The sequence below is a fragment of the Eutrigla gurnardus genome, assembly GCF_963514095.1.
Source record: "Eutrigla gurnardus genome assembly, chromosome: 4".
In the NCBI taxonomy this organism is placed as follows: domain Eukaryota; kingdom Metazoa; phylum Chordata; class Actinopteri; order Perciformes; family Triglidae; genus Eutrigla; species Eutrigla gurnardus.
Window position 1 is genome coordinate 31469356 of NC_139918.1, and position 18242 is coordinate 31487597.

The following is an 18242-nucleotide window of genomic DNA, read 5'->3' on the forward strand; positions in this document are numbered from 1 at the left end:
AAATTAATGGACAATTTCGATTCAAATTTTTTTCTGTTTTTCTCTAAACAAACTAAAAAGACCAAGGCAAAATTTAAATACATATTTTCTTTATTAATACAATAAAAATAAATGACATTAAGTAGTCAAGGCCTATGTGAACGAATCAGTTGTTCAAGAATTTAAAAAAAATGTCTCGAGGCCATCACTGAAGTGACTTGTAAAATATAAAAATAATATGTAGCCCGGGTGTAGAAAGAAGGGATTCAAATAAATTAGTTCCTAAATAAATATTACAAAAAAATTACAAAAATGTAATGTAAATGTAATTAAGTGCAGTAATAAATCCGTAAGAGCTAAACTAAACATAATTTGGTTTAATAAAGAGTAAAAATGGTTAACTCAGAGATTAAGACAAATGAATCATAAATGAGTAAATTATTGTAAATGTTTGTAACAAATAGAGACTGTGCCTTTATTCTTGTTTGTCATTTGATCCACTGCATGTATCGGTCAGTGTCACCTGTTGTGATTGGCTGCGGTTAACCGGGAGGGGCGGGGCTTAAGGAGGAGGGGCGGGAAGACGCAGGAGGGAAGAGAGAGGAGCGATAGGAAAGCGGGAAGAAGCAGTAAACGGACATCGCAAACTGTTGGAAGTGTTCTCGTTAATCGGTAAAAGGACGTTTGTGTGGTCCGTCTGTAGGCAGAGGCGATTCTAGAGTCTGTTGGGGCCCCAAGCAAAATTTTCAGTGGGGCCCTTCTGACTAAACAATAACAATAATAATCTTCTAAATAATCTGATGCCAACGAAAGATGTATGAAACCAACGTTTTTTATATTCAAAATGTGCATATATAAATGTCAAGAACAATAAAAACAATATAATAACTAACTAAATAACAAGGTGCTTGTCTGCACATTTGGCATCAAATATAAAATACAAATTTAAATAACAGAAATAACTTTAACAAAGCCTTAGTTGAAAATATACATCTACAAAATGTGCAAAACAATGATTACAAACCCACACAATTCTCATCGGCACTGGCTCTAAAAGTGCTTCTTAGGGGCCTTGGCTGCAGCAAATCCAGAAACAATGTCCTCCAGATCCAAAGCCCTTCTTACATTGCGCTCTATTGACAGGAGAGCCAGTCCTGATTTTTTAAACATTCATAAAACAGCCCTCGGGCCGAGTCTCGGGGGCCCCCTGGCAACTCGGGGCCCCAAGCAGTTGCCTGCCTTGCCTGTTCACAAACAGCGCCTCTGTCTGTAGGGGGCGCGCTGAATGTGATTGTATGTGGCTGACTTTTAAAACTACGGAGTCCCGTAAGGCAGAACCAACCTACGGAGTCAAGAACTGTTTTTAAATCGCGATTCTGCGGTTCAGCCATTTCACAAACCGTAGGAAAGTAAAAATGTAAATTGATTAGTGAAATCGCCCAGCCCTAACTTCGGTATGCGGACGGAGCCGGGATTCGAACCCCCGATCGTCCGATTGGATAATGAAGCTACAAAGGGAGCTAATGTTTAGCTAACTTGCTAGCGTGTGCTGCAGTTCCATCAGAAGAGGACATTTCTGCTAAAAGGTAGACCCTACTCACTCTGCAACCACTGACACTAAGTGTTATGTTTGTACTTTGTATGCAAATATCCCTGTTTTTAATGTGTCTAACACACACGTACTGCTGACGTAATGTGTGTGTGATGTACTGCTGTGTGTCATTTTGTATTATGTGTTTCATCCCAATTGGTTTTAATTGATTATCATCTGCCATCTGGGGAAATTCACTTTAAACTAAATGTGGTCCCATTCTGTACATGTTAACATCCATCAGTAATCTGTGAACGCCTCTCCTACTCAGGGTCGCCGGCGACGACGCTGGAGCCGGTTCCAGCTGACGGCGAGGGCGATGTGTTCACCCGGGACAGATCGCCAGACTATCACAGGTCTGACACACGGAACCATTCATGCCCACATCCACAGTCATCTAATATAGATGATATTACGTTTAATATTGTACTCTGTCCTTAACACATAAACAAACAAAGCATATGATTTTAATTATCCATCCATCCATCCATTGTCTACCGCTTATCCTGTATTTAGGATTCGGCTGGAGCCGATCCCAGCTGTCATTGGGCGAAGGCAGGGTACACCTGGACAGGTAACCAGTCTATCACAGGGAGACATGTAGAGACAGACAGGTAACCAGTCTATCACAGGGAGACATGTAGAGACAGACAGGTAACCAGTCTATCACAGGGAGACATGTAGAGACAGACAGGTAACCAGTCTATCACAGGGAGACATGTAGAGACAGACAGGTAACCAGTCTATCACAGGGAGACATGTAGAGACAGACAGGTAACCAGTCTATCACAGGGAGACATGTAGAGACAGACAGGTAACCAGTCTATCACAGGGCTTACATGTAGAGACAGACAGGTAACCAGTCTATCACAGGGAGACATGTAGAGACAGACAGGTAACCAGTCTATCACAGGGAGACATGTAGAGACAGACAGCCATTCACTCTCACATTCACACCTACGGGACATTTAGAGTCATCAATGAACCTATCCCCATCCTGCATGTCTTTGGACTGTGGGAGGAAGCCGGAGAACCCGGAGAGAACCCACGCGTACACGGGGAGAACATGCAAACTCCACACAGAAGGAACCTGAACTCGAACCCGACCCGGGAATCGAACCCAGGGCCCTCTTGCTGTGAGGCGACAGTGCTACCCACTACACCACCGTGCAGCCCTGATTTTAATTATAATTATGTTAAATACATTTTTTCAAATGTAAACACAGAAATTAGCCCCCTGGTTTAGCTGTTTCAGCTAACTGCATTGGGGTCTACTAGCTGCATGATTTATATTCACTTCAGATTAATTTGGAAGATATACGTCCTGCCTTTCCTCAACCTCGAAAACAGAGGACCTTTCTTTAATGCAGGCTTTGAAAATGTGTAGCAGAAATATACTTACTGTTATATTTCAAAGAAACTCAAAACAGGAGTAACTCATTCTCTCTCTGTGACACACAGGGGGAAACAAACAGCACCATAAAATCGTCTTACTCTTTCTAAGCAAATGTATTATTTGCATGAAAACTATGAACAGCTCAGATGTGATGTGAGGCGAGGCGCAGTGGAAGTGACAGAAAACTGCAGCAAAATCCCAAACAAGATAAACTATGTGTTGCTGTGACCCTTTTAAATGAGCTATTTAACTTGTGTTGTTGTCGAGCGTTAGCCCAGAGGCCTGTTCTGCTCCGTCACTGTGTTTATGTGACCACCATCACTGATCTGCGGCTGCGGGGGGATCCAGCACAAACATAATGCCTGCTGGGGGCTTTAAGTGGCCTCAGTAAAGATTGATGACTGTGTGCCGAGGCATCTCAAGCAGGTCAGTGTTTCTGGGTGTGAGGGAGGAACAGCAGTGACGGCCTAATTGTCAGGAGGATGGAGAAAGCCCACAGCATCCATCACATTCACGCAGAGCACCCCTGGGTCCTAACAGCACCCTCGCTCTCTCTCTCTCTCGCTCTCTCTCTCTCTCTAGGACATCAGGTCCCGCAAAGAGAAGCCATAGAAATGTAGTGAAGGGCTTCGTGCTCAGCGTCGCGTCTAACGAGGCTGCATGCCATCTGGTGCGTCTGCTCGTTTCTCACCATGGTGTCACATATTTATTTGTTTAAAGGACACTTTCGTTCCTTTTTAGTGTAGATGTGGGACCTTCTATAATCCAGCACGCTAAGTCTAGAGTCCAGTCACATGTGCTAACTTATATGTGAGGTCAAATTACACATGAATATTATAATATTTCTGCACGTTTCCACCTGCGACGACAATAATAGAAATGTAGCTTTACAGGGAAACCCTGTACACTTGAACGGGGTTGTTCTACTGCACCGATGGCCCCGACTCAAACTCCTCTTGAATATTAATGATATTGGAGTGACGTCTCTCTTCCCTTCACGTCGAGCAGATATTTGCGGCCGCGATGAACATGAGATGTTCCCGCTTTATTCATCGTGTTCTGTAACCCGTGTCATGAGGCAAACGAGGCATGCACAATCATCTACATCTGGCCTTCACATGAAGTAAGTGGTGAGTAATGGGAATGAGTGGGAGCGAGGTCTGGGCACAGTGAGCTTTGAGGAAAAAGTCAAACCAGTCATAGTGAGGCCATTGTTCAATCTGACGGGGCGACTGTGAGGGAAGCCGCGGACTTTGGATTCACGTAATACGGATGGATGGAGAGTTCCTGCATAATTTATTCAATGAATTAATTAATTTAAGAACTAACGGCGGGGGGCGTCGTCTTGTTAGCCATGCTAGCTGCTAGCTCTGTGTCAGTCAGTCATTCAGTCCAACCGCCAACGATTGAATGGATTATCAGCTTCTGCAGACATTCTTGGTTCTTAGATGATGAATGATAATAATTTGAGAAATCCCCTGACTTTGCCTCCATTAGGCCCAAGTTATGTCCAGTATTCTGGTTTGACCAAACCCCTGCTAAATGAAAGACTGTGTACAGTACTTTGTGTTTCATGCTAAATGTTAGCATACCAGATCGCTGGTTAAAATCACCAAATCCTGCTCAACATCATTGTCGGTTTGCATTTAGTTAAAATCCCCACTACACTGTAAAAACGGCTTATCTGATATTGTTGGAAGTGGAGTTATACAGTACTAACAACTCTTAAATTGGCTTATTTACCAGCTGACGTGAAAAACATTACGTGAAGTTATGCGTCAAATACTTCCCTGGTAACAGACATTGGAAATTAAAACAGGCTATTAGACATGTACGTTTACATTTAGGGCATTTAGCAGACGCTTTTATCCATATCGCTATCAATAGACTGAATACTGATGTAAAATACAGTCAGATTAACATTTTAGCATCAAGTCAGTCTTCAAACCAAATGTGCTGATAACTGTATTAAATTAGGCAAATGAAGACAATTATCAATGTCGTTTGCTGAGTTTACGTTTTACATCCACGATGACACCCGCGTGCTCTCTTGCATCACAAACGTTCTCCATTGACTCTCGTAGACTCTAATCTAGTAGGAAGCTCATTTCCTTTCCCTTTCTTTCCTCCGTCTTCCATCAGACCGCCGCCGCCGCCGCACATGCACACACATGCACACACATGCACACACATGCACAGGTTCAGAGCATGACCCAGTGCACGCTCGTGCTGCTCATTGTCTCACCACCCACCATGCCAGAGAGTCGGTGTTATCTGGGATGGCAGAATACCCAGGGCCTCTCCCTGCTCCTCCTCGATCCCAGTACACTCTATTTCTGTCCCTGCGTCTCTCTGCTTTCAGCAAAGTGCCACTGACGTCTCCCTCTCTCTCCCTCTCTCTCTCTCCCCCCCCCCCCCCCCCTCTCCCTCTCTCTCTGCACTAAACAGATGAGGGCTGTCACTGATGGGTGTTCAGCTGAAGAACAGAATTTAAACAGTGACATCCTTTTTTTTCTCTCTTCTTCTATTTCACCAGATTATGTTTCCTCACCTCATTTCTACAAAAGGAGCGACGCTAAGACAACGGATGTGTTCTCTGTCCCGCTTTTCTCTAATTGAGAGTCATTACAGTGATGAGATGTTATTTTTACGTACAAAAAGCAATTAAGTAATGAAACATAAATGATTATTGGGATCGAGGAGGAAAGAGGCAGCGATGGAGTGTGAATAAAAGGGCAAAGGGGATCAAGAGTGAAGGGAGCAGAAATGGGAGGAGAGGATTATTTACAAAAAAAAAAAAAACATCATCTCTGAAATTGCTGAGTCACTGGAAGGGTAAAGCTGCAGACCAGCTCTCTTCTTCCTCCTGTCGCTTCCTCGCCCACAAACCCCCACACCAAGACAAACAGCTTGTCTCCACCCCACCGGCCGCCGTCACCACAAACACACACTTACGCACACAAACCCCACCATGAGGCATATTGGACTTTCGTCACACGGACTCTTACAAACAAACCAGATTGCGTTAAATAGGAAAAAACATTTATTCAAAACTACCAGCAGCAGTTTGGTGACCGTGCAGACAAAAGACTTGAAATCCCATGTTGATATTATGTTTTCATTCCACAGAAGGGGCTTCATGTTGCTGCAGGTTCCAGTATTCAACGGAATTAACGTAAGTTTGAGGTTTTTGAGGGTTTGTCACAGATGGCATGTTGTGGATCTGACCACATTGCTGTTGCGTGTATCTATCACGTTTCCCCCCATTGACATATATTTCTTATTCGTGTTGTGCTGTGGCTATAAAAACACTCTGACTCAGTACACAAATCTAAGTCGCATGCTCCACTTACTGAGCTTGCGGCCCTCCGGAGCAGAAATCGGTGATTAGCAAAGCTTGATAATCCTATCTATTACACTGCTCAGTGGGCAGAAAGCATTCATTTTGATTGGTCAGGATGGATTATATTTATAATAGTACTTTCCACCGGTGAATATATAACAACGGGCAGCATGTTGGGAAGAAAATATACTCCTGAAGTTCAAGTTTCAAAGGTACTTCCTCAAATATTTCCATTTGAAGCTACTTTGTACTACTACTAGTACAGTTGCTCCTTCAGAAGTCTCCATCTTTGCTTTTCTGTACTTGAACGTACTGCAGCGAGCCACAGCGAGCGAGCGTTACCCAGCATGCCATTGTACACCTTCTTCCTTTGCTGTTTGCTCGAGTGTTTTCTGGTTGGTTTATTGTCACACATCAGTTGCACTTCTATATTAGTCTCCACATCTGTACACGTACACACATCCACCATGTGCAGCCATCAGATTTACTCCTATGGCAGCATCACTTGACAGGGCAGCGCCCCCTGCTGTTCGTGTAACAGTGACAGGACGAACACTAAAATGTACAGTGAGAGAGAAGTGAGAGTCTGATGTGATACATTATGACTCAGGGCTGTGAAGTCAGAGTGGGTATACGTGGAGATTAAAGGATTGAACAACAAGGGAGGGAACGCGTGGGCCGGCAGACGGAGAGTCCACAAAGTCCAGCGGTCCGCCGGAGAGCAACACAGCGCTGTTACTCATCAAAGTAAACTGGAGTCAACATTAGATGCAGTAACACCTCTGGAGGGTGACGTGATCAATACCTCCTACGCTGTTTATTATCTCAGCTGGGGGGAATGTGGAGCTCCAACCGTTTCTTAGAGCGTGAGGAGGGAACGGTGACACCCTGCGTCCTCTGAGGTGGCGAGGGAGGCCGACCGTGTCAGATTACATCTCCACCACGGCCAGAGTCCTGTCCAAATGTCCTTCAGTCAGTGGCATGGGATCGGCATGGGCCTTCCCATCAAAAACACTTTCATGTTAAAGGGGCTATAATGGATATTTTATTAAGGACCACATGACGCCTTGGAAGGAGATGCTCACGGTGAAGAAACAAAGGACTTTGTTACTGTACTTTACTTCAGCTTTTTTCTTCTGACAACTTTTATCATTTACTCCCTACATTTTTAAAACCAATATCAGTATGTTCTACTCTTTACATTTACACAGGCTCATTACTTTAGTTTTAATGCATTTGAGGGGTATTATGAACTCTCTTTTTTCTTATTTCTTATTTTATATTCTTATGTGACGGGAGATTCAAGTAGCCTTGCAAAAAAACAGCTAGTAGAAATGTTCTTCATTGGGATACATTTTACTTTATACTTTGAGTACATTTCACTTTTATTTGAGTGAAGAAGTAGAATCAGTACTTTTACCATTTTACCATTCTTTTTGAACACAAGTACTTCTCCTTGAGTATGGAGTGTCTGTACTTCTGACACGTCTGCCTGCAACACTTTTACACCAAATAATACAACGGAGAGTACGTGAAACTTCTCTCTCCATTTGGTCTGGCTCTGTTGATTAGGGTCAACAGATCCCATGTCACACACACACACGCACACACTCACACACACACACTCACACACACACACACACACACACACTCACACACACACACACGCACGCACACACACACACACACACACACACACACACACACACACACACACACAGATGCGTCCCTTTCTTCTTCTGGTGGTGGTGTTAATTAGAGTTGTGCGTAAATGAAGGCAGATGTACCCCCCGCCTCATTCTTAGGGTCAATTAGCTGTGACAGCAAGAGCTACACAATCCTAAGACCCAATTAATGAGAGGATTTACTTATTATCACACGGACTGGATATAATTACCTTGAAACATTTAGCGTTATGGTTAAGTGCTGGGTGGCAGAGGCTACAGCTACCTTAGCTCTCAGAGAGGACCACTGTTAATCATGGTCTTATTTCTGAGGCACTTTAATCATCGTTATTTCAGACAGCCTGTTTGTGTTCTCCTGAAATACTCGACATACTATTAGACAGATAGCTTCAGTCTTTCATTGGCTTCCTGCTGGAAAAACTGCTGAAGAGAACCTTACCACCAGCTGACAATCAGACCTGATGAATCCCCCACATGTGTAGTCAGAAGGCAGCGCAGGGTGGAAACACCAATCACCGCGTTGTCCTCGAGGTACGAGGCCCGACGAATCTCGCAGGCTCACATATTCACACGTAAGCTGTGGATGAGTTGAAGAATAGACGGGCAAAACACCTCGGGGAGAAACTGTCAACCTGATGAAAAAGCACTTCATCATCACACGTTTCCAAATCATTCTCTCACCAGAAATGCTGAATTTGGACTTTTGGTCATTTAATTTAAGGGCTGCCAGAAGCAGACGTTGGGTGTGAACCTCGTCTAGAGAAGTCTGGAAATTCTATTTACACACTTCTGCATGGATAGAATTTCCGAAGCTAATTTCAAAGAACCAAACATGTGAAGCGGTCTCAACGCGAAGGGGCATCAGCTTTCATCTAAACATGAAAGAAACACAGGAATAGCTGGCGGCCAGCCACGTATACCCCCCCCCCCCCATGTGTTGTTCTGGTTAGCTCCTGTCCTCACAGTCTCTGGGATCGGTTCACAATCCAGATCACAACAGTCGAGATTCTTCATGTTTTGGGCTCGACTTGTCGAATGTGTTCATATCTGCCAGTTCATCTTCAGAGAGGGAAAAGGTGAGCTGTGATCCAGACAGAAAAAGACCCTGCTAATTAACTTTGCTGGAAACAGTCATCAGCAGCACATTTCTTTTGGAGCTGTAACACCCTGCTTCACACACACACACACACACACACACACACACACACACACACACACACACACACACACACACACACACACACACACACACACATACACACACACACACACACACACACACACACACACACACACACACACACACACACACACATCACAGTCAAGTTCAATTCACCTCCAGACATGTATGATACAGCCATGATACGTCATCCCTCTAAATCTGCCATAGTTCAGGTTGCATAGGGACAATGCTAATAATAGAGGTATCAATACACACACACACACACACACACACACACTAACCTTGGGTTGACTTTACAAGTCTGCTGTGCAATCTCCCCGCAATACTTGACAAAAACCATCACAGATTTTCTCAGCAGGGTGCGAGTCATTTGCCTGCATGATGATCTGTGAGCGCGTCTTCTAACCGGCGATGCAAACGGAGGCGGCGGATTCGTGAGAGATGGAAGCAGAGAGGAGACCTTTTTATTTTTGGAGACGGTGTTCTCATAGTGTCCCAGGAGAGAGGGCCGCTGTGGGCTCCCCTCCTCAGATGGCAGCACCGGAGGAACCCGCAGCAGAAGATGTCAGTCACAGACGCGTAAACATGAGGATTTTTATTTTGGGGTCTGCACAAATGAACTAATTCAAGTGGTGGAGATGTAACTACTGGCTTTGGGGATGTGCTGAGATGCAGTCTCACCTCATACTCCTTTTTTGCCCTAAAAGAACGGTGTGACCTCCACTTCTTTACAGCTTCATGAATTAAATGTAACAATAACAAAAGAAGAAAGCCACAAACATGCAGGCCTTTCCTGCTGCGACAACGACGAGGACAAGAGGAGGCTAGCTTTTGTGGATACAACACTGTCTTTCTCCTGAAGGCCCACTGACTCACACCTCACAGCAACTGACTGGAGAGAACCCGTCGCCGCTAATGGAAGATAGCAAATATCTAAAAAGCGCGATAAAAGCAAATTGTTTGTGAAATGCCACAGTGGAGGTTAGATACCGAGTGGCTCCGGAGTGCTGAAGTTAACCTGAACATAAACTCACCTCTCTGTTTTGCACAGAGAATGGAACTTGGAAAGCGTCTTTGGGTTGAGAAAGCGATATATAAATTGAATTAATAAATTGAATTAATAAATTAGAGCACTTGAATGCCGTGTTTGGAGTTTCATGAGGCTGTTGTGTCCCTAGAGGTCACAACGGGTAATTTTATTACAGTGATGTCGAGTTTAAAGAAAAAGGTCTACTATGTGGAATAGCTAATCCCTGCACATTTGAATATTGATCATGAAAGATACTCCTGCTTGGTATTCTGCATTGTGACGTTCCTTTTGTCTGAAAGCTAAACGCTGAACACCAACAGCGTCTGTGCTGTTGTTCATGCAAGATGTGAACATTTCGGTGTGTTATGTAATTCCCGTTTTGGCGGCGGTGAAAAGAAATGAAAAAAAAAGACCTTAAATAAAACATAAAACGGTAAATATGTGAGAACATTTTTTGCTGAGATCCAGGTTGCTCAGCAATACAGTTTACTCACAACTCCAAACAACAGCTTGGCTGTTGCTAGGCTACTAACTGAATGAATTACATTATTATTGCATTATGGGGCAGAGTACTGCTCCTGAAACCAGGTCTATTACTCATTTTCATATTTGGAGCCAATGAACACCTTTGGTTTTTTTATAGTAGATATAGACATTCTTTATTTCCTTACATTGCGAACAGAGTAATATATAGTAGAATCATGTTTTGAGTGGAACATCCATGTAATTTTATTTTATAACAGCACATGTTATCATCACTGCAAAAAAAAACACAGTGAAATCATTTTTTAGAGCATGTCGCCCATCCTTAGCCACTGAACCAGGATCTGAAGAAGACCAGGGGCACAGTGGTGCGACCAATGAGTGATGAGCCTCATATAACGGCCTCAGTCATCTTCAGAGAACGTTGCTTCAATCAAATCAGCGATGGAGAAGACATTCACCAGGCGTAGATCACGGATATCGACCGTGAAATCTCCAGCGAATGCTCTCTCGTTTCTTGGATGTGGAATTCTGGTAGGTTTCTAACTGTAGCATTGCTCACTATTCATAGTTTCCTTTCATTACATAATGCTTTTCAAACAGGGCAATGTCAATAATGGTAAATAATATGACATTGAATGAGTAGTTATTTCAAAATCTCTAAAAATATGAATGGATTTACATCAAAATGAACGCGGGTAAAGTGACCATTGCTCTCTAACCCTGAATGTCGAAAGGTCAGTCGTTCCGGCTGCTCTAAGTCTTAAATACATAACTTGTCCCTCTAATCTCTTCCCATTTAATATTGGGATGAAGTGCTACACAGTGCTGTGTGTTCTCACGCGTCTTCTGCCAATGATCCACTTTTCCTGAAACGCATTGTCCCTAAACCAGAAGATGGTTCATGGGATATTAGTGGAATATGTTTTAAGGAAGATGTCCATTATGTTCAGAACATCTGACCCGAATAAATGGTTAAATCTGCTCATTTTCTTTAAATGTCTGACATTAAGTGTAGAATGAATCAAGCAGTAGTTTCTCATAATCAACATGTCATGTGTTAATATTACACATTTGTATGTTAAATTAGCCGACACAGCGTGTTGAAATGGCTAACGTGTTAAATAATGACACATTTGTGCTTTGTGTTACTTGACACAATATGTTTTTTTAAAATGGCCCAAAATCAATCACTTGTCCCTGATTTAACCTCGTTAGATGTTAACATTACGCACGTCATTTCCGACACCTCTCTTATTATTACTCAGAGTCATGATGATCACAAAGACAAGAATTCCCTGCTCAGGTCAACGCGGTCGGATTGCCGTTGCTTAGTTTCTCCGTTTGGACATAGAATATGTTTTATGGAAGGTAAACAGTTATTTGTGTGCCAAAGTACTGGCATTTCTAAAGTGAGACAATTACACATGAAATTCATGAATACTGAGACTTTATTCCAGAAATGGAGTCACAGTCATTAACATATGTGTATGATTACTGCTGATTGCTTGTTGATTACAAGCGGTTACGGTTTAGTGTGTACACACACACACACACACACACACACACACGTAGTTTGGCACAAGGTAAAACCAAACGCTTTCACCCTGAAAAAGCTGTCAGACAGGCACCCAAGGGTACTGCATCATTCACTCCACAAGGCCAGTCCATCATCTGAAGTCTGTGAGGAGAGCGTGGAAGAGATTTTGTGTTTAGGGTGACATCTTGTGGTGGAAATGAGCACTTCAGCTACAAGAAAAGTCCCTCGATATTTTGCGACAGCACGTTTTGTGGTGTGTTTTGTAACATGTGAAATGGTGGGGTATGGGTAGCTATTCATTTCACACGTGTTTATATACTGATTGATATGCAATGAAATATAATATAAAGGTTATTTTTAATCGAATGCAATGTTCTCAACATATGCAGCTCGTGAATTACAAAAAATATTGGCGTCTAAAAGCACATGCAGTTAAAAACATTTAGCTTTGAATGATAAATGAAACGATCTCGTACAATTACGGTATTCATCCCATATGGATAATAGAAAAATTAGCCTAATTGTTTTAACACTAAATGGTATAAAATAGGTTTAATTGCATTAATAAATGCAATTACTAAATAAATGCATTGGTGCAATAAAATTCAATTAGAACATTAAATGGAAATAATTAATGTATTGCCTAAGAAACTGTCTTTATATCACATAGTTCATGTCTTCAATAATTTGCTTTTAAAAGCCTGTTATTTCTGGCTCTGTGATTGTGATTGTAATTATTACTTAATGTGAGTCTTAATAAGGAAATAGGCAATCACAAAATAATGGGAGAACGTTTGAAAATAACGATTTAGTGGTCACTTTTCATCATTTTGAGAATGTATTTTTGAGATAGTTTACATACATTGCCTTTTTCTTCCTTTGAGTTTTCATATGGAAGCATGCAAATAAAAGGCGCAAACAGAAAGAACTGTGGGCTTAATGTGCGGTGAATGATTGGAAATGTAGTTTCGCGGCTCTCTTTGCTCCACCATACCCGAAACACCTCCATTAAAATAATAGAGAAGCACGTGTTAATAACGCGGATATGCAGCTGCTTGAACATACAACCGCTGGACAAAAGGCAATTACACTTTGCTCCAGGTATTCGTGTGTTGCGCCAAATTCAAAGGAAGTACATGAACGTCAACAAATGGACTTCAAGTCCCAGAATTCTTTGAGAGCTGCTGAGTTGCTTCTGGTAGTCGTAGTCCACAGAGCAGGATCGTGTCCGTGTACCTATGTTAGGTGCTGGAATCTCCTCCGCAAAGACAAACACATGTGAATTTATTGTCCAGGTGGTCAAACGGCTCGTTGCGTCTTCACCCGGCCATTCGACCTGTCGACCGGACTCAAGCCGCCGGCTCGTTTCTCACGGTCAGTCCTCATTTTGTCCGTTAACGTTGAAGCTCCAACCGGTGTGCAAAAAAAAAAAAAAAATCAGCGTTTACATGGCGATGCGTTTCCTTTTGTTCGGCTAGCTTGTGTGGAAACAAGCCGGATCCTCCGGAATGTGACTCATTTGAGAGCAACAGTGACAGAAACCACTCGCCTGGTTTTGCTGGTTTCAGCCGTTTGCTGGTTTCAGCCGAACCGTGTCCACACATTCCGACGACACTCGACACGTCGACATTTATCCGGCTGCTCTCGGTGAAGGTTTACATTTATTCAGGCTAGCTGCACACATATATAAGCTGTAACGTCAGCGCTCATTAGCATGGAGCTACGGCGGTTAGCATTAGCATCAGTTAACGTTGTTTACATCCGGTAATGCGGGTCTGTCGGCTCATTTGCATGGCTGCTCCTGTTGTTAGACATGTCATCATTTAAGAGAGTATCTTTGAATGAATATATTCACTAACGGAACTGTTTTGTGTCTCGCAGGGTTGTGTGAATTTATGGAAACATGTCAAAGAAACGGGGCAGGTATGATCACATCCATTACAAACTCTTTGATCCTGATGTTTTATATGACACTATACTTGTCTTTGGACCCAGAACACAGCAGGAAACACTCCACTGTCCTCTTTAAACGTCTCCCCTTCAACACGAATCACTTTACAGCGTGAAGTCCCTTCAGATTCCACCAGTCAGAGGCTTCACACTCGGATAAACCTGTTTAACATCTTCACTGTGTGCCTGCTTGTTTAAACTCTTCCTTAAAGCTGTTAGCAAATTCAGATTGAGTTCATTGAATCATTTCATATTTTTTTTTTGTAAGACACCACAAGTAAGACATTGCAGATTTGTGGCACCTGTCATCTTGTGAATATTCACCGAATAGTGGGAATATTTGTGTGCGTGACTTCGCTGTTTGCAGGAAGCGTAGCAGTGGAGAGCTGAGCGAGGGCTCGGCGTCGACCCTGAGCCCAGACCCTGACAACCTGCTGGGCCGAAGGATCCAGCACACCTGGAGGGAGAAGGGCAACGTGACCAAGTGGAAGGGCACTGTTCTGGAGCGCCTGACCGTCAACAGCTCCCTCTACATGGTCAAATATGACGGCTTCGACTGTGTTTACGGCATCGAGCTTTTCAAAGACAACCGGGTGTCAAACCTGCAAGTGCTGACGGAGAAAGTCGGTGAGTTTGATGTCCATCTCTGATTATCCACATGGCTTGATAAGATGCACCATCAGCAATAAACTACTGAGAAGTATTTAGAGCTATTGTAATTTTTGGTAACTTCACATTCAATGGCACTTATATTGTGTATTTCTCAGGACCTCTGGGATCACTCTGCAATCAAACAGCACTATTATGGCTTTTTCTTCAGGTTTAGGTTAAGGCTCTGAGATGAGTGGGTGATAGAATGTGACTCAAAAATATGACAACGCTTCAGCCTAGTCGATACTTGGATTTTTTTATTTTTTGTGAAATAAAATAATTTGTTATATCTGATACATCAGTCAATCATTTTTGTTCTGGTTAATTACACTGGTCTAATATAAAGCTATAGATATTAAGCAAAAGTCATAGTCCGTTAAGGTCTTTTTACAGCTTTTATCAGGGCTTTATCAGCATTGTAAGATAATGGAATGATATTTTGATGTGCTGCTATACTCTATACAGTTTTACAGCTAACAGGCTGAACCAAGTGTCTTCTTCCCGCAGTGAACAATAAGATCAAGGTGCCTCCCGGGGCGGAGGAGCTGGTGGGCCGGGCTGTGGAACATCTGTTTGAGAAGGAGGATGGTGAGAAGAACGAGTGGCGAGGCATGGTACTGTCCCGAGCCCCCATCATGACCCACTGGTACTACATCACCTATGAGAAGGACCCGGTGCTGTACATGTACCAACTTTGGGACGACTATAAGGACGGAGACCTGCGTGTCCTGCCTGAATCGGGTAAAGTAACGAGTTTTATTGTTTGTGTTCATGAAACGGTCAATGTTTCAGTTTTCACATTCTCTTGGAAAGGTGGGAGGAAGATAGCAGGACAAATTTACATAGTCAGAATCACAAAACACTGCGATCTGTATGCCGCCTTCTTACTTTTTTAACATAATTTTCATGCTGGATTTAATAGTAAGGCAGTGTGTTCTGTTATGGGCATTGGTGTCTTATCGTGAAGAGGCAACACTATCTCCGAGGAATTTGGGGAGACAAGAAGTCAATAAATAAACTGAGAGAAGCATGTCAGGGAGGGGACAACCTTCACCTTGAGACTGTAGATAATTCACTATAGTAAACCTTGCAGTTATATTTTCCAGATTGTTTGGCCCTTTTATTTTATTTTATTTTATTTGCACACATTATTTGGGAATTCGATTTGAAGAAGTTGTGAAATGCTGCTGATGTTGCTGATGAATATTTATGTCACACTGAAAGACTGTTCAGTTTCCTGAATGGTGGCACAGAAGCATTCCAAATATTACAAAGTTTAAAATGAAAGCTTATGAAGATTGGAGTATGAATTGACCTAAACAATATTACAATTAATGAAATAGAGATAAATCATGGAGTGATATAAAGTAAATAAACAGGAGACATTTATGAAGCTTCATAAAAATAAGGAAGTCATTGCTCCTGTTATATTGTTCTTATTCTCTCGTTCTCTCGACTTATCTGGCTCTTCAGAAAACAAGCACCTGCTGCCAGCAGACAGGAAACCAGGTGAGGAGCCAGAGAGCCTCGTGGGTAAACAGGTGGAGTACGTCACAGATAACGGTCTGAAGAGAACGGGCTTGGTCATCTACCAGGTCCCGGCTAAACCCACGGTATACTACATCAAATATGACGATGACGTCCACATCCACGTCTACGATCTGGTGAAGACCACCTAGTACTGACTCCTCCATCTTCAGCTGACTGCTCATCTCTGACCCGACCAGTCGTTACCTGTGAAAGTGTTACAGATTTCAGTTCTTCCTCCAGCGGGAGGCATGTGCCGAAGATCAGGAGCCTCGTCTTTTCTTTGTTTTGATTCTTTTGCCCCCCCCAGAGGCCGCTTTCATTCTCACATCACCAGGCATCTCGGTGTTTGATTCTCCATGTTAAAGGCACAATGAGCAGGAATTGCCAGTTGCGGTTTGTAAAACGACATTTGGGCGTTGGCCCTTCTCCTCGGCTCAACTAGGGTAAGGGTGCTCGCCAGCGGGTGAAAGCCACCCCACCCCGTTTTATTTGCGTTATCTTGTGTCCGCTGGTTTTTATAGCTTCCTCTTCCTCTTCGTGCTTATGATCTGCCGTCGGGTCTCTACAACTTTCTAAAGGTTGATGCCCAGAAACGTCCGGAACCAAGTAAAATGAAAAGAAAAAAAGAAGGCAGGCAGAGAGCAGGATCTCTGCAGATACAGACACTGTCAGACACTTGTAGTGGGTCAATAGTGATGCTTGAGAGGGATTATTTTTCTATATATTGTGTTTTGGGAAAATCCTACTCATTGTGCCTTTTTAAGTTGACCTTAATGTCTTATTCTAGGGTCCTCTTCAGTGTAAATAAAGCAGGTCTGAGACCGGTTGTATAGCCCAGCAGATGAAATGGAGCTTGGCATTTGTTTTAGTTAAATCACACTTGTAAAGTGTTTCAAACTCCAAATTCATACTTTTTGTAAGCCACACATCAAACAAAAAAATGAAAAAGAATTCAGCTTTCTTACCTATACCTCTGTGTTTTACTGTATTTCATTTCACTTTTCTATGCCTGTGCTATTGATTTCCTCTGGAATATTTCGCTGTTATGCTGGTAACATTTTGGCAAACTCTGTCTGCTGTGCTTTGTGTGTGTCACTGGTCAGTGAACTACGATTTCAGTTGAAGATCAGAGGCATCGATGGGACTTGGGACTGTCTCACGTCATGGATATAAAACAGATTATTCTGAAAAAGTCATTCATCATATTTCTGTTTCAACATGTAAACTGCAAGTTTTCTACATTATGATAATATCTGAAAAGTACTGATGTTGATGTGGAGTTGTTTCGACAGTGTTTGTGCTACACACTATTTATGTAGTTCAAATTGGCTTCCAACATTTAGATATTTGGACTGAAGTCTTTCTTATTTTCCCCCAAAAATGTAATGATGTGATGCGATATATCCAAGGCTCAAAATATTGTTCATTGTGACCCTAAATATGTTTTGTTCTGTAAATATAATCGGAAACATTTTTATCAACGTGAAACAAAAGCTGCTTGAAAATGATTTTCGTGTTGAATTATTTTTAAAGACTGCGTGTCGTCTGTGATAGACTGGCGTCCTGTCCAGGTGAACCCTGCCTTCTTCCAATGATAGCCGGGATCGGCTCCAGCCCCCCCCCCCCCCGTGACCCTGAATACAGGATAAGCGGTAGAAAATGGATGGACTGCGTGTCGCGGTGGATATTCTTTTGTTGGTTTGTGTGAATGAGTTCCACCACAGTAGTAAGATTAATAATGAATCAAATAGTGCACTAAAATAAGATATATTTTTAAATCAGATTTGCACATTTTGGACACATTGGCTACACTGTCGGAGGATCTGATGCTTCTTTTATTTAATGGTATCGACACTTTAAACCTGAATTCGTTATACAAGG

At 42.6% G+C, this 18242-nt stretch overlaps 1 protein-coding gene across 3 annotated transcripts; it reads left to right on the forward strand.

Annotated features, from left to right (window-relative positions):
• The first annotated feature begins 13413 nt into the window (after nt 1-13413).
• Nucleotides 13414-17869, forward strand: LOC311012222 (spindlin-1-like). Of its 3 annotated transcripts, none has more exons than XM_084007592.1 (5): nt 13414-13604; nt 14112-14153; nt 14548-14807; nt 15339-15572; nt 16305-17869. In XM_084007592.1, the coding sequence occupies exons 2-5, from the start codon at nt 14134-14136 to the stop codon at nt 16508-16510; spliced, it is 720 nt and encodes a 239-aa protein (XP_083863718.1). In that variant the 5' UTR covers nt 13414-13604; nt 14112-14133; the 3' UTR covers nt 16511-17869. The 3 variants fall into 3 exon arrangements, with proteins under 3 accessions (XP_083863718.1, XP_083863717.1, XP_083863719.1); XM_084007591.1 differs by having other exon boundaries at nt 13429-13525; XM_084007593.1 differs by lacking the exon at nt 13414-13604 and adding an exon at nt 13860-13877.
• The last annotated feature ends 373 nt before the right edge of the window (nt 17870-18242 follow it).

What these genes read in the sequence shown, in the direction of transcription:
- LOC311012222 (XM_084007592.1), top strand. Translation starts at nt 14,134, where the DNA reads ATGTCAAAGAAACGGGGCAG. An exon ending in AGTGCTGACGGAGAAAGTCG is followed by an intron (nt 14,808 to 15,338) that starts GTGAGTTTGATG and finishes TTCTTCCCGCAG; the next exon opens with TGAACAATAAGATCAAGGTG. An exon ending in GCGTGTCCTGCCTGAATCGG is followed by an intron (nt 15,573 to 16,304) that starts GTAAAGTAACGA and finishes CTGGCTCTTCAG; the next exon opens with AAAACAAGCACCTGCTGCCA.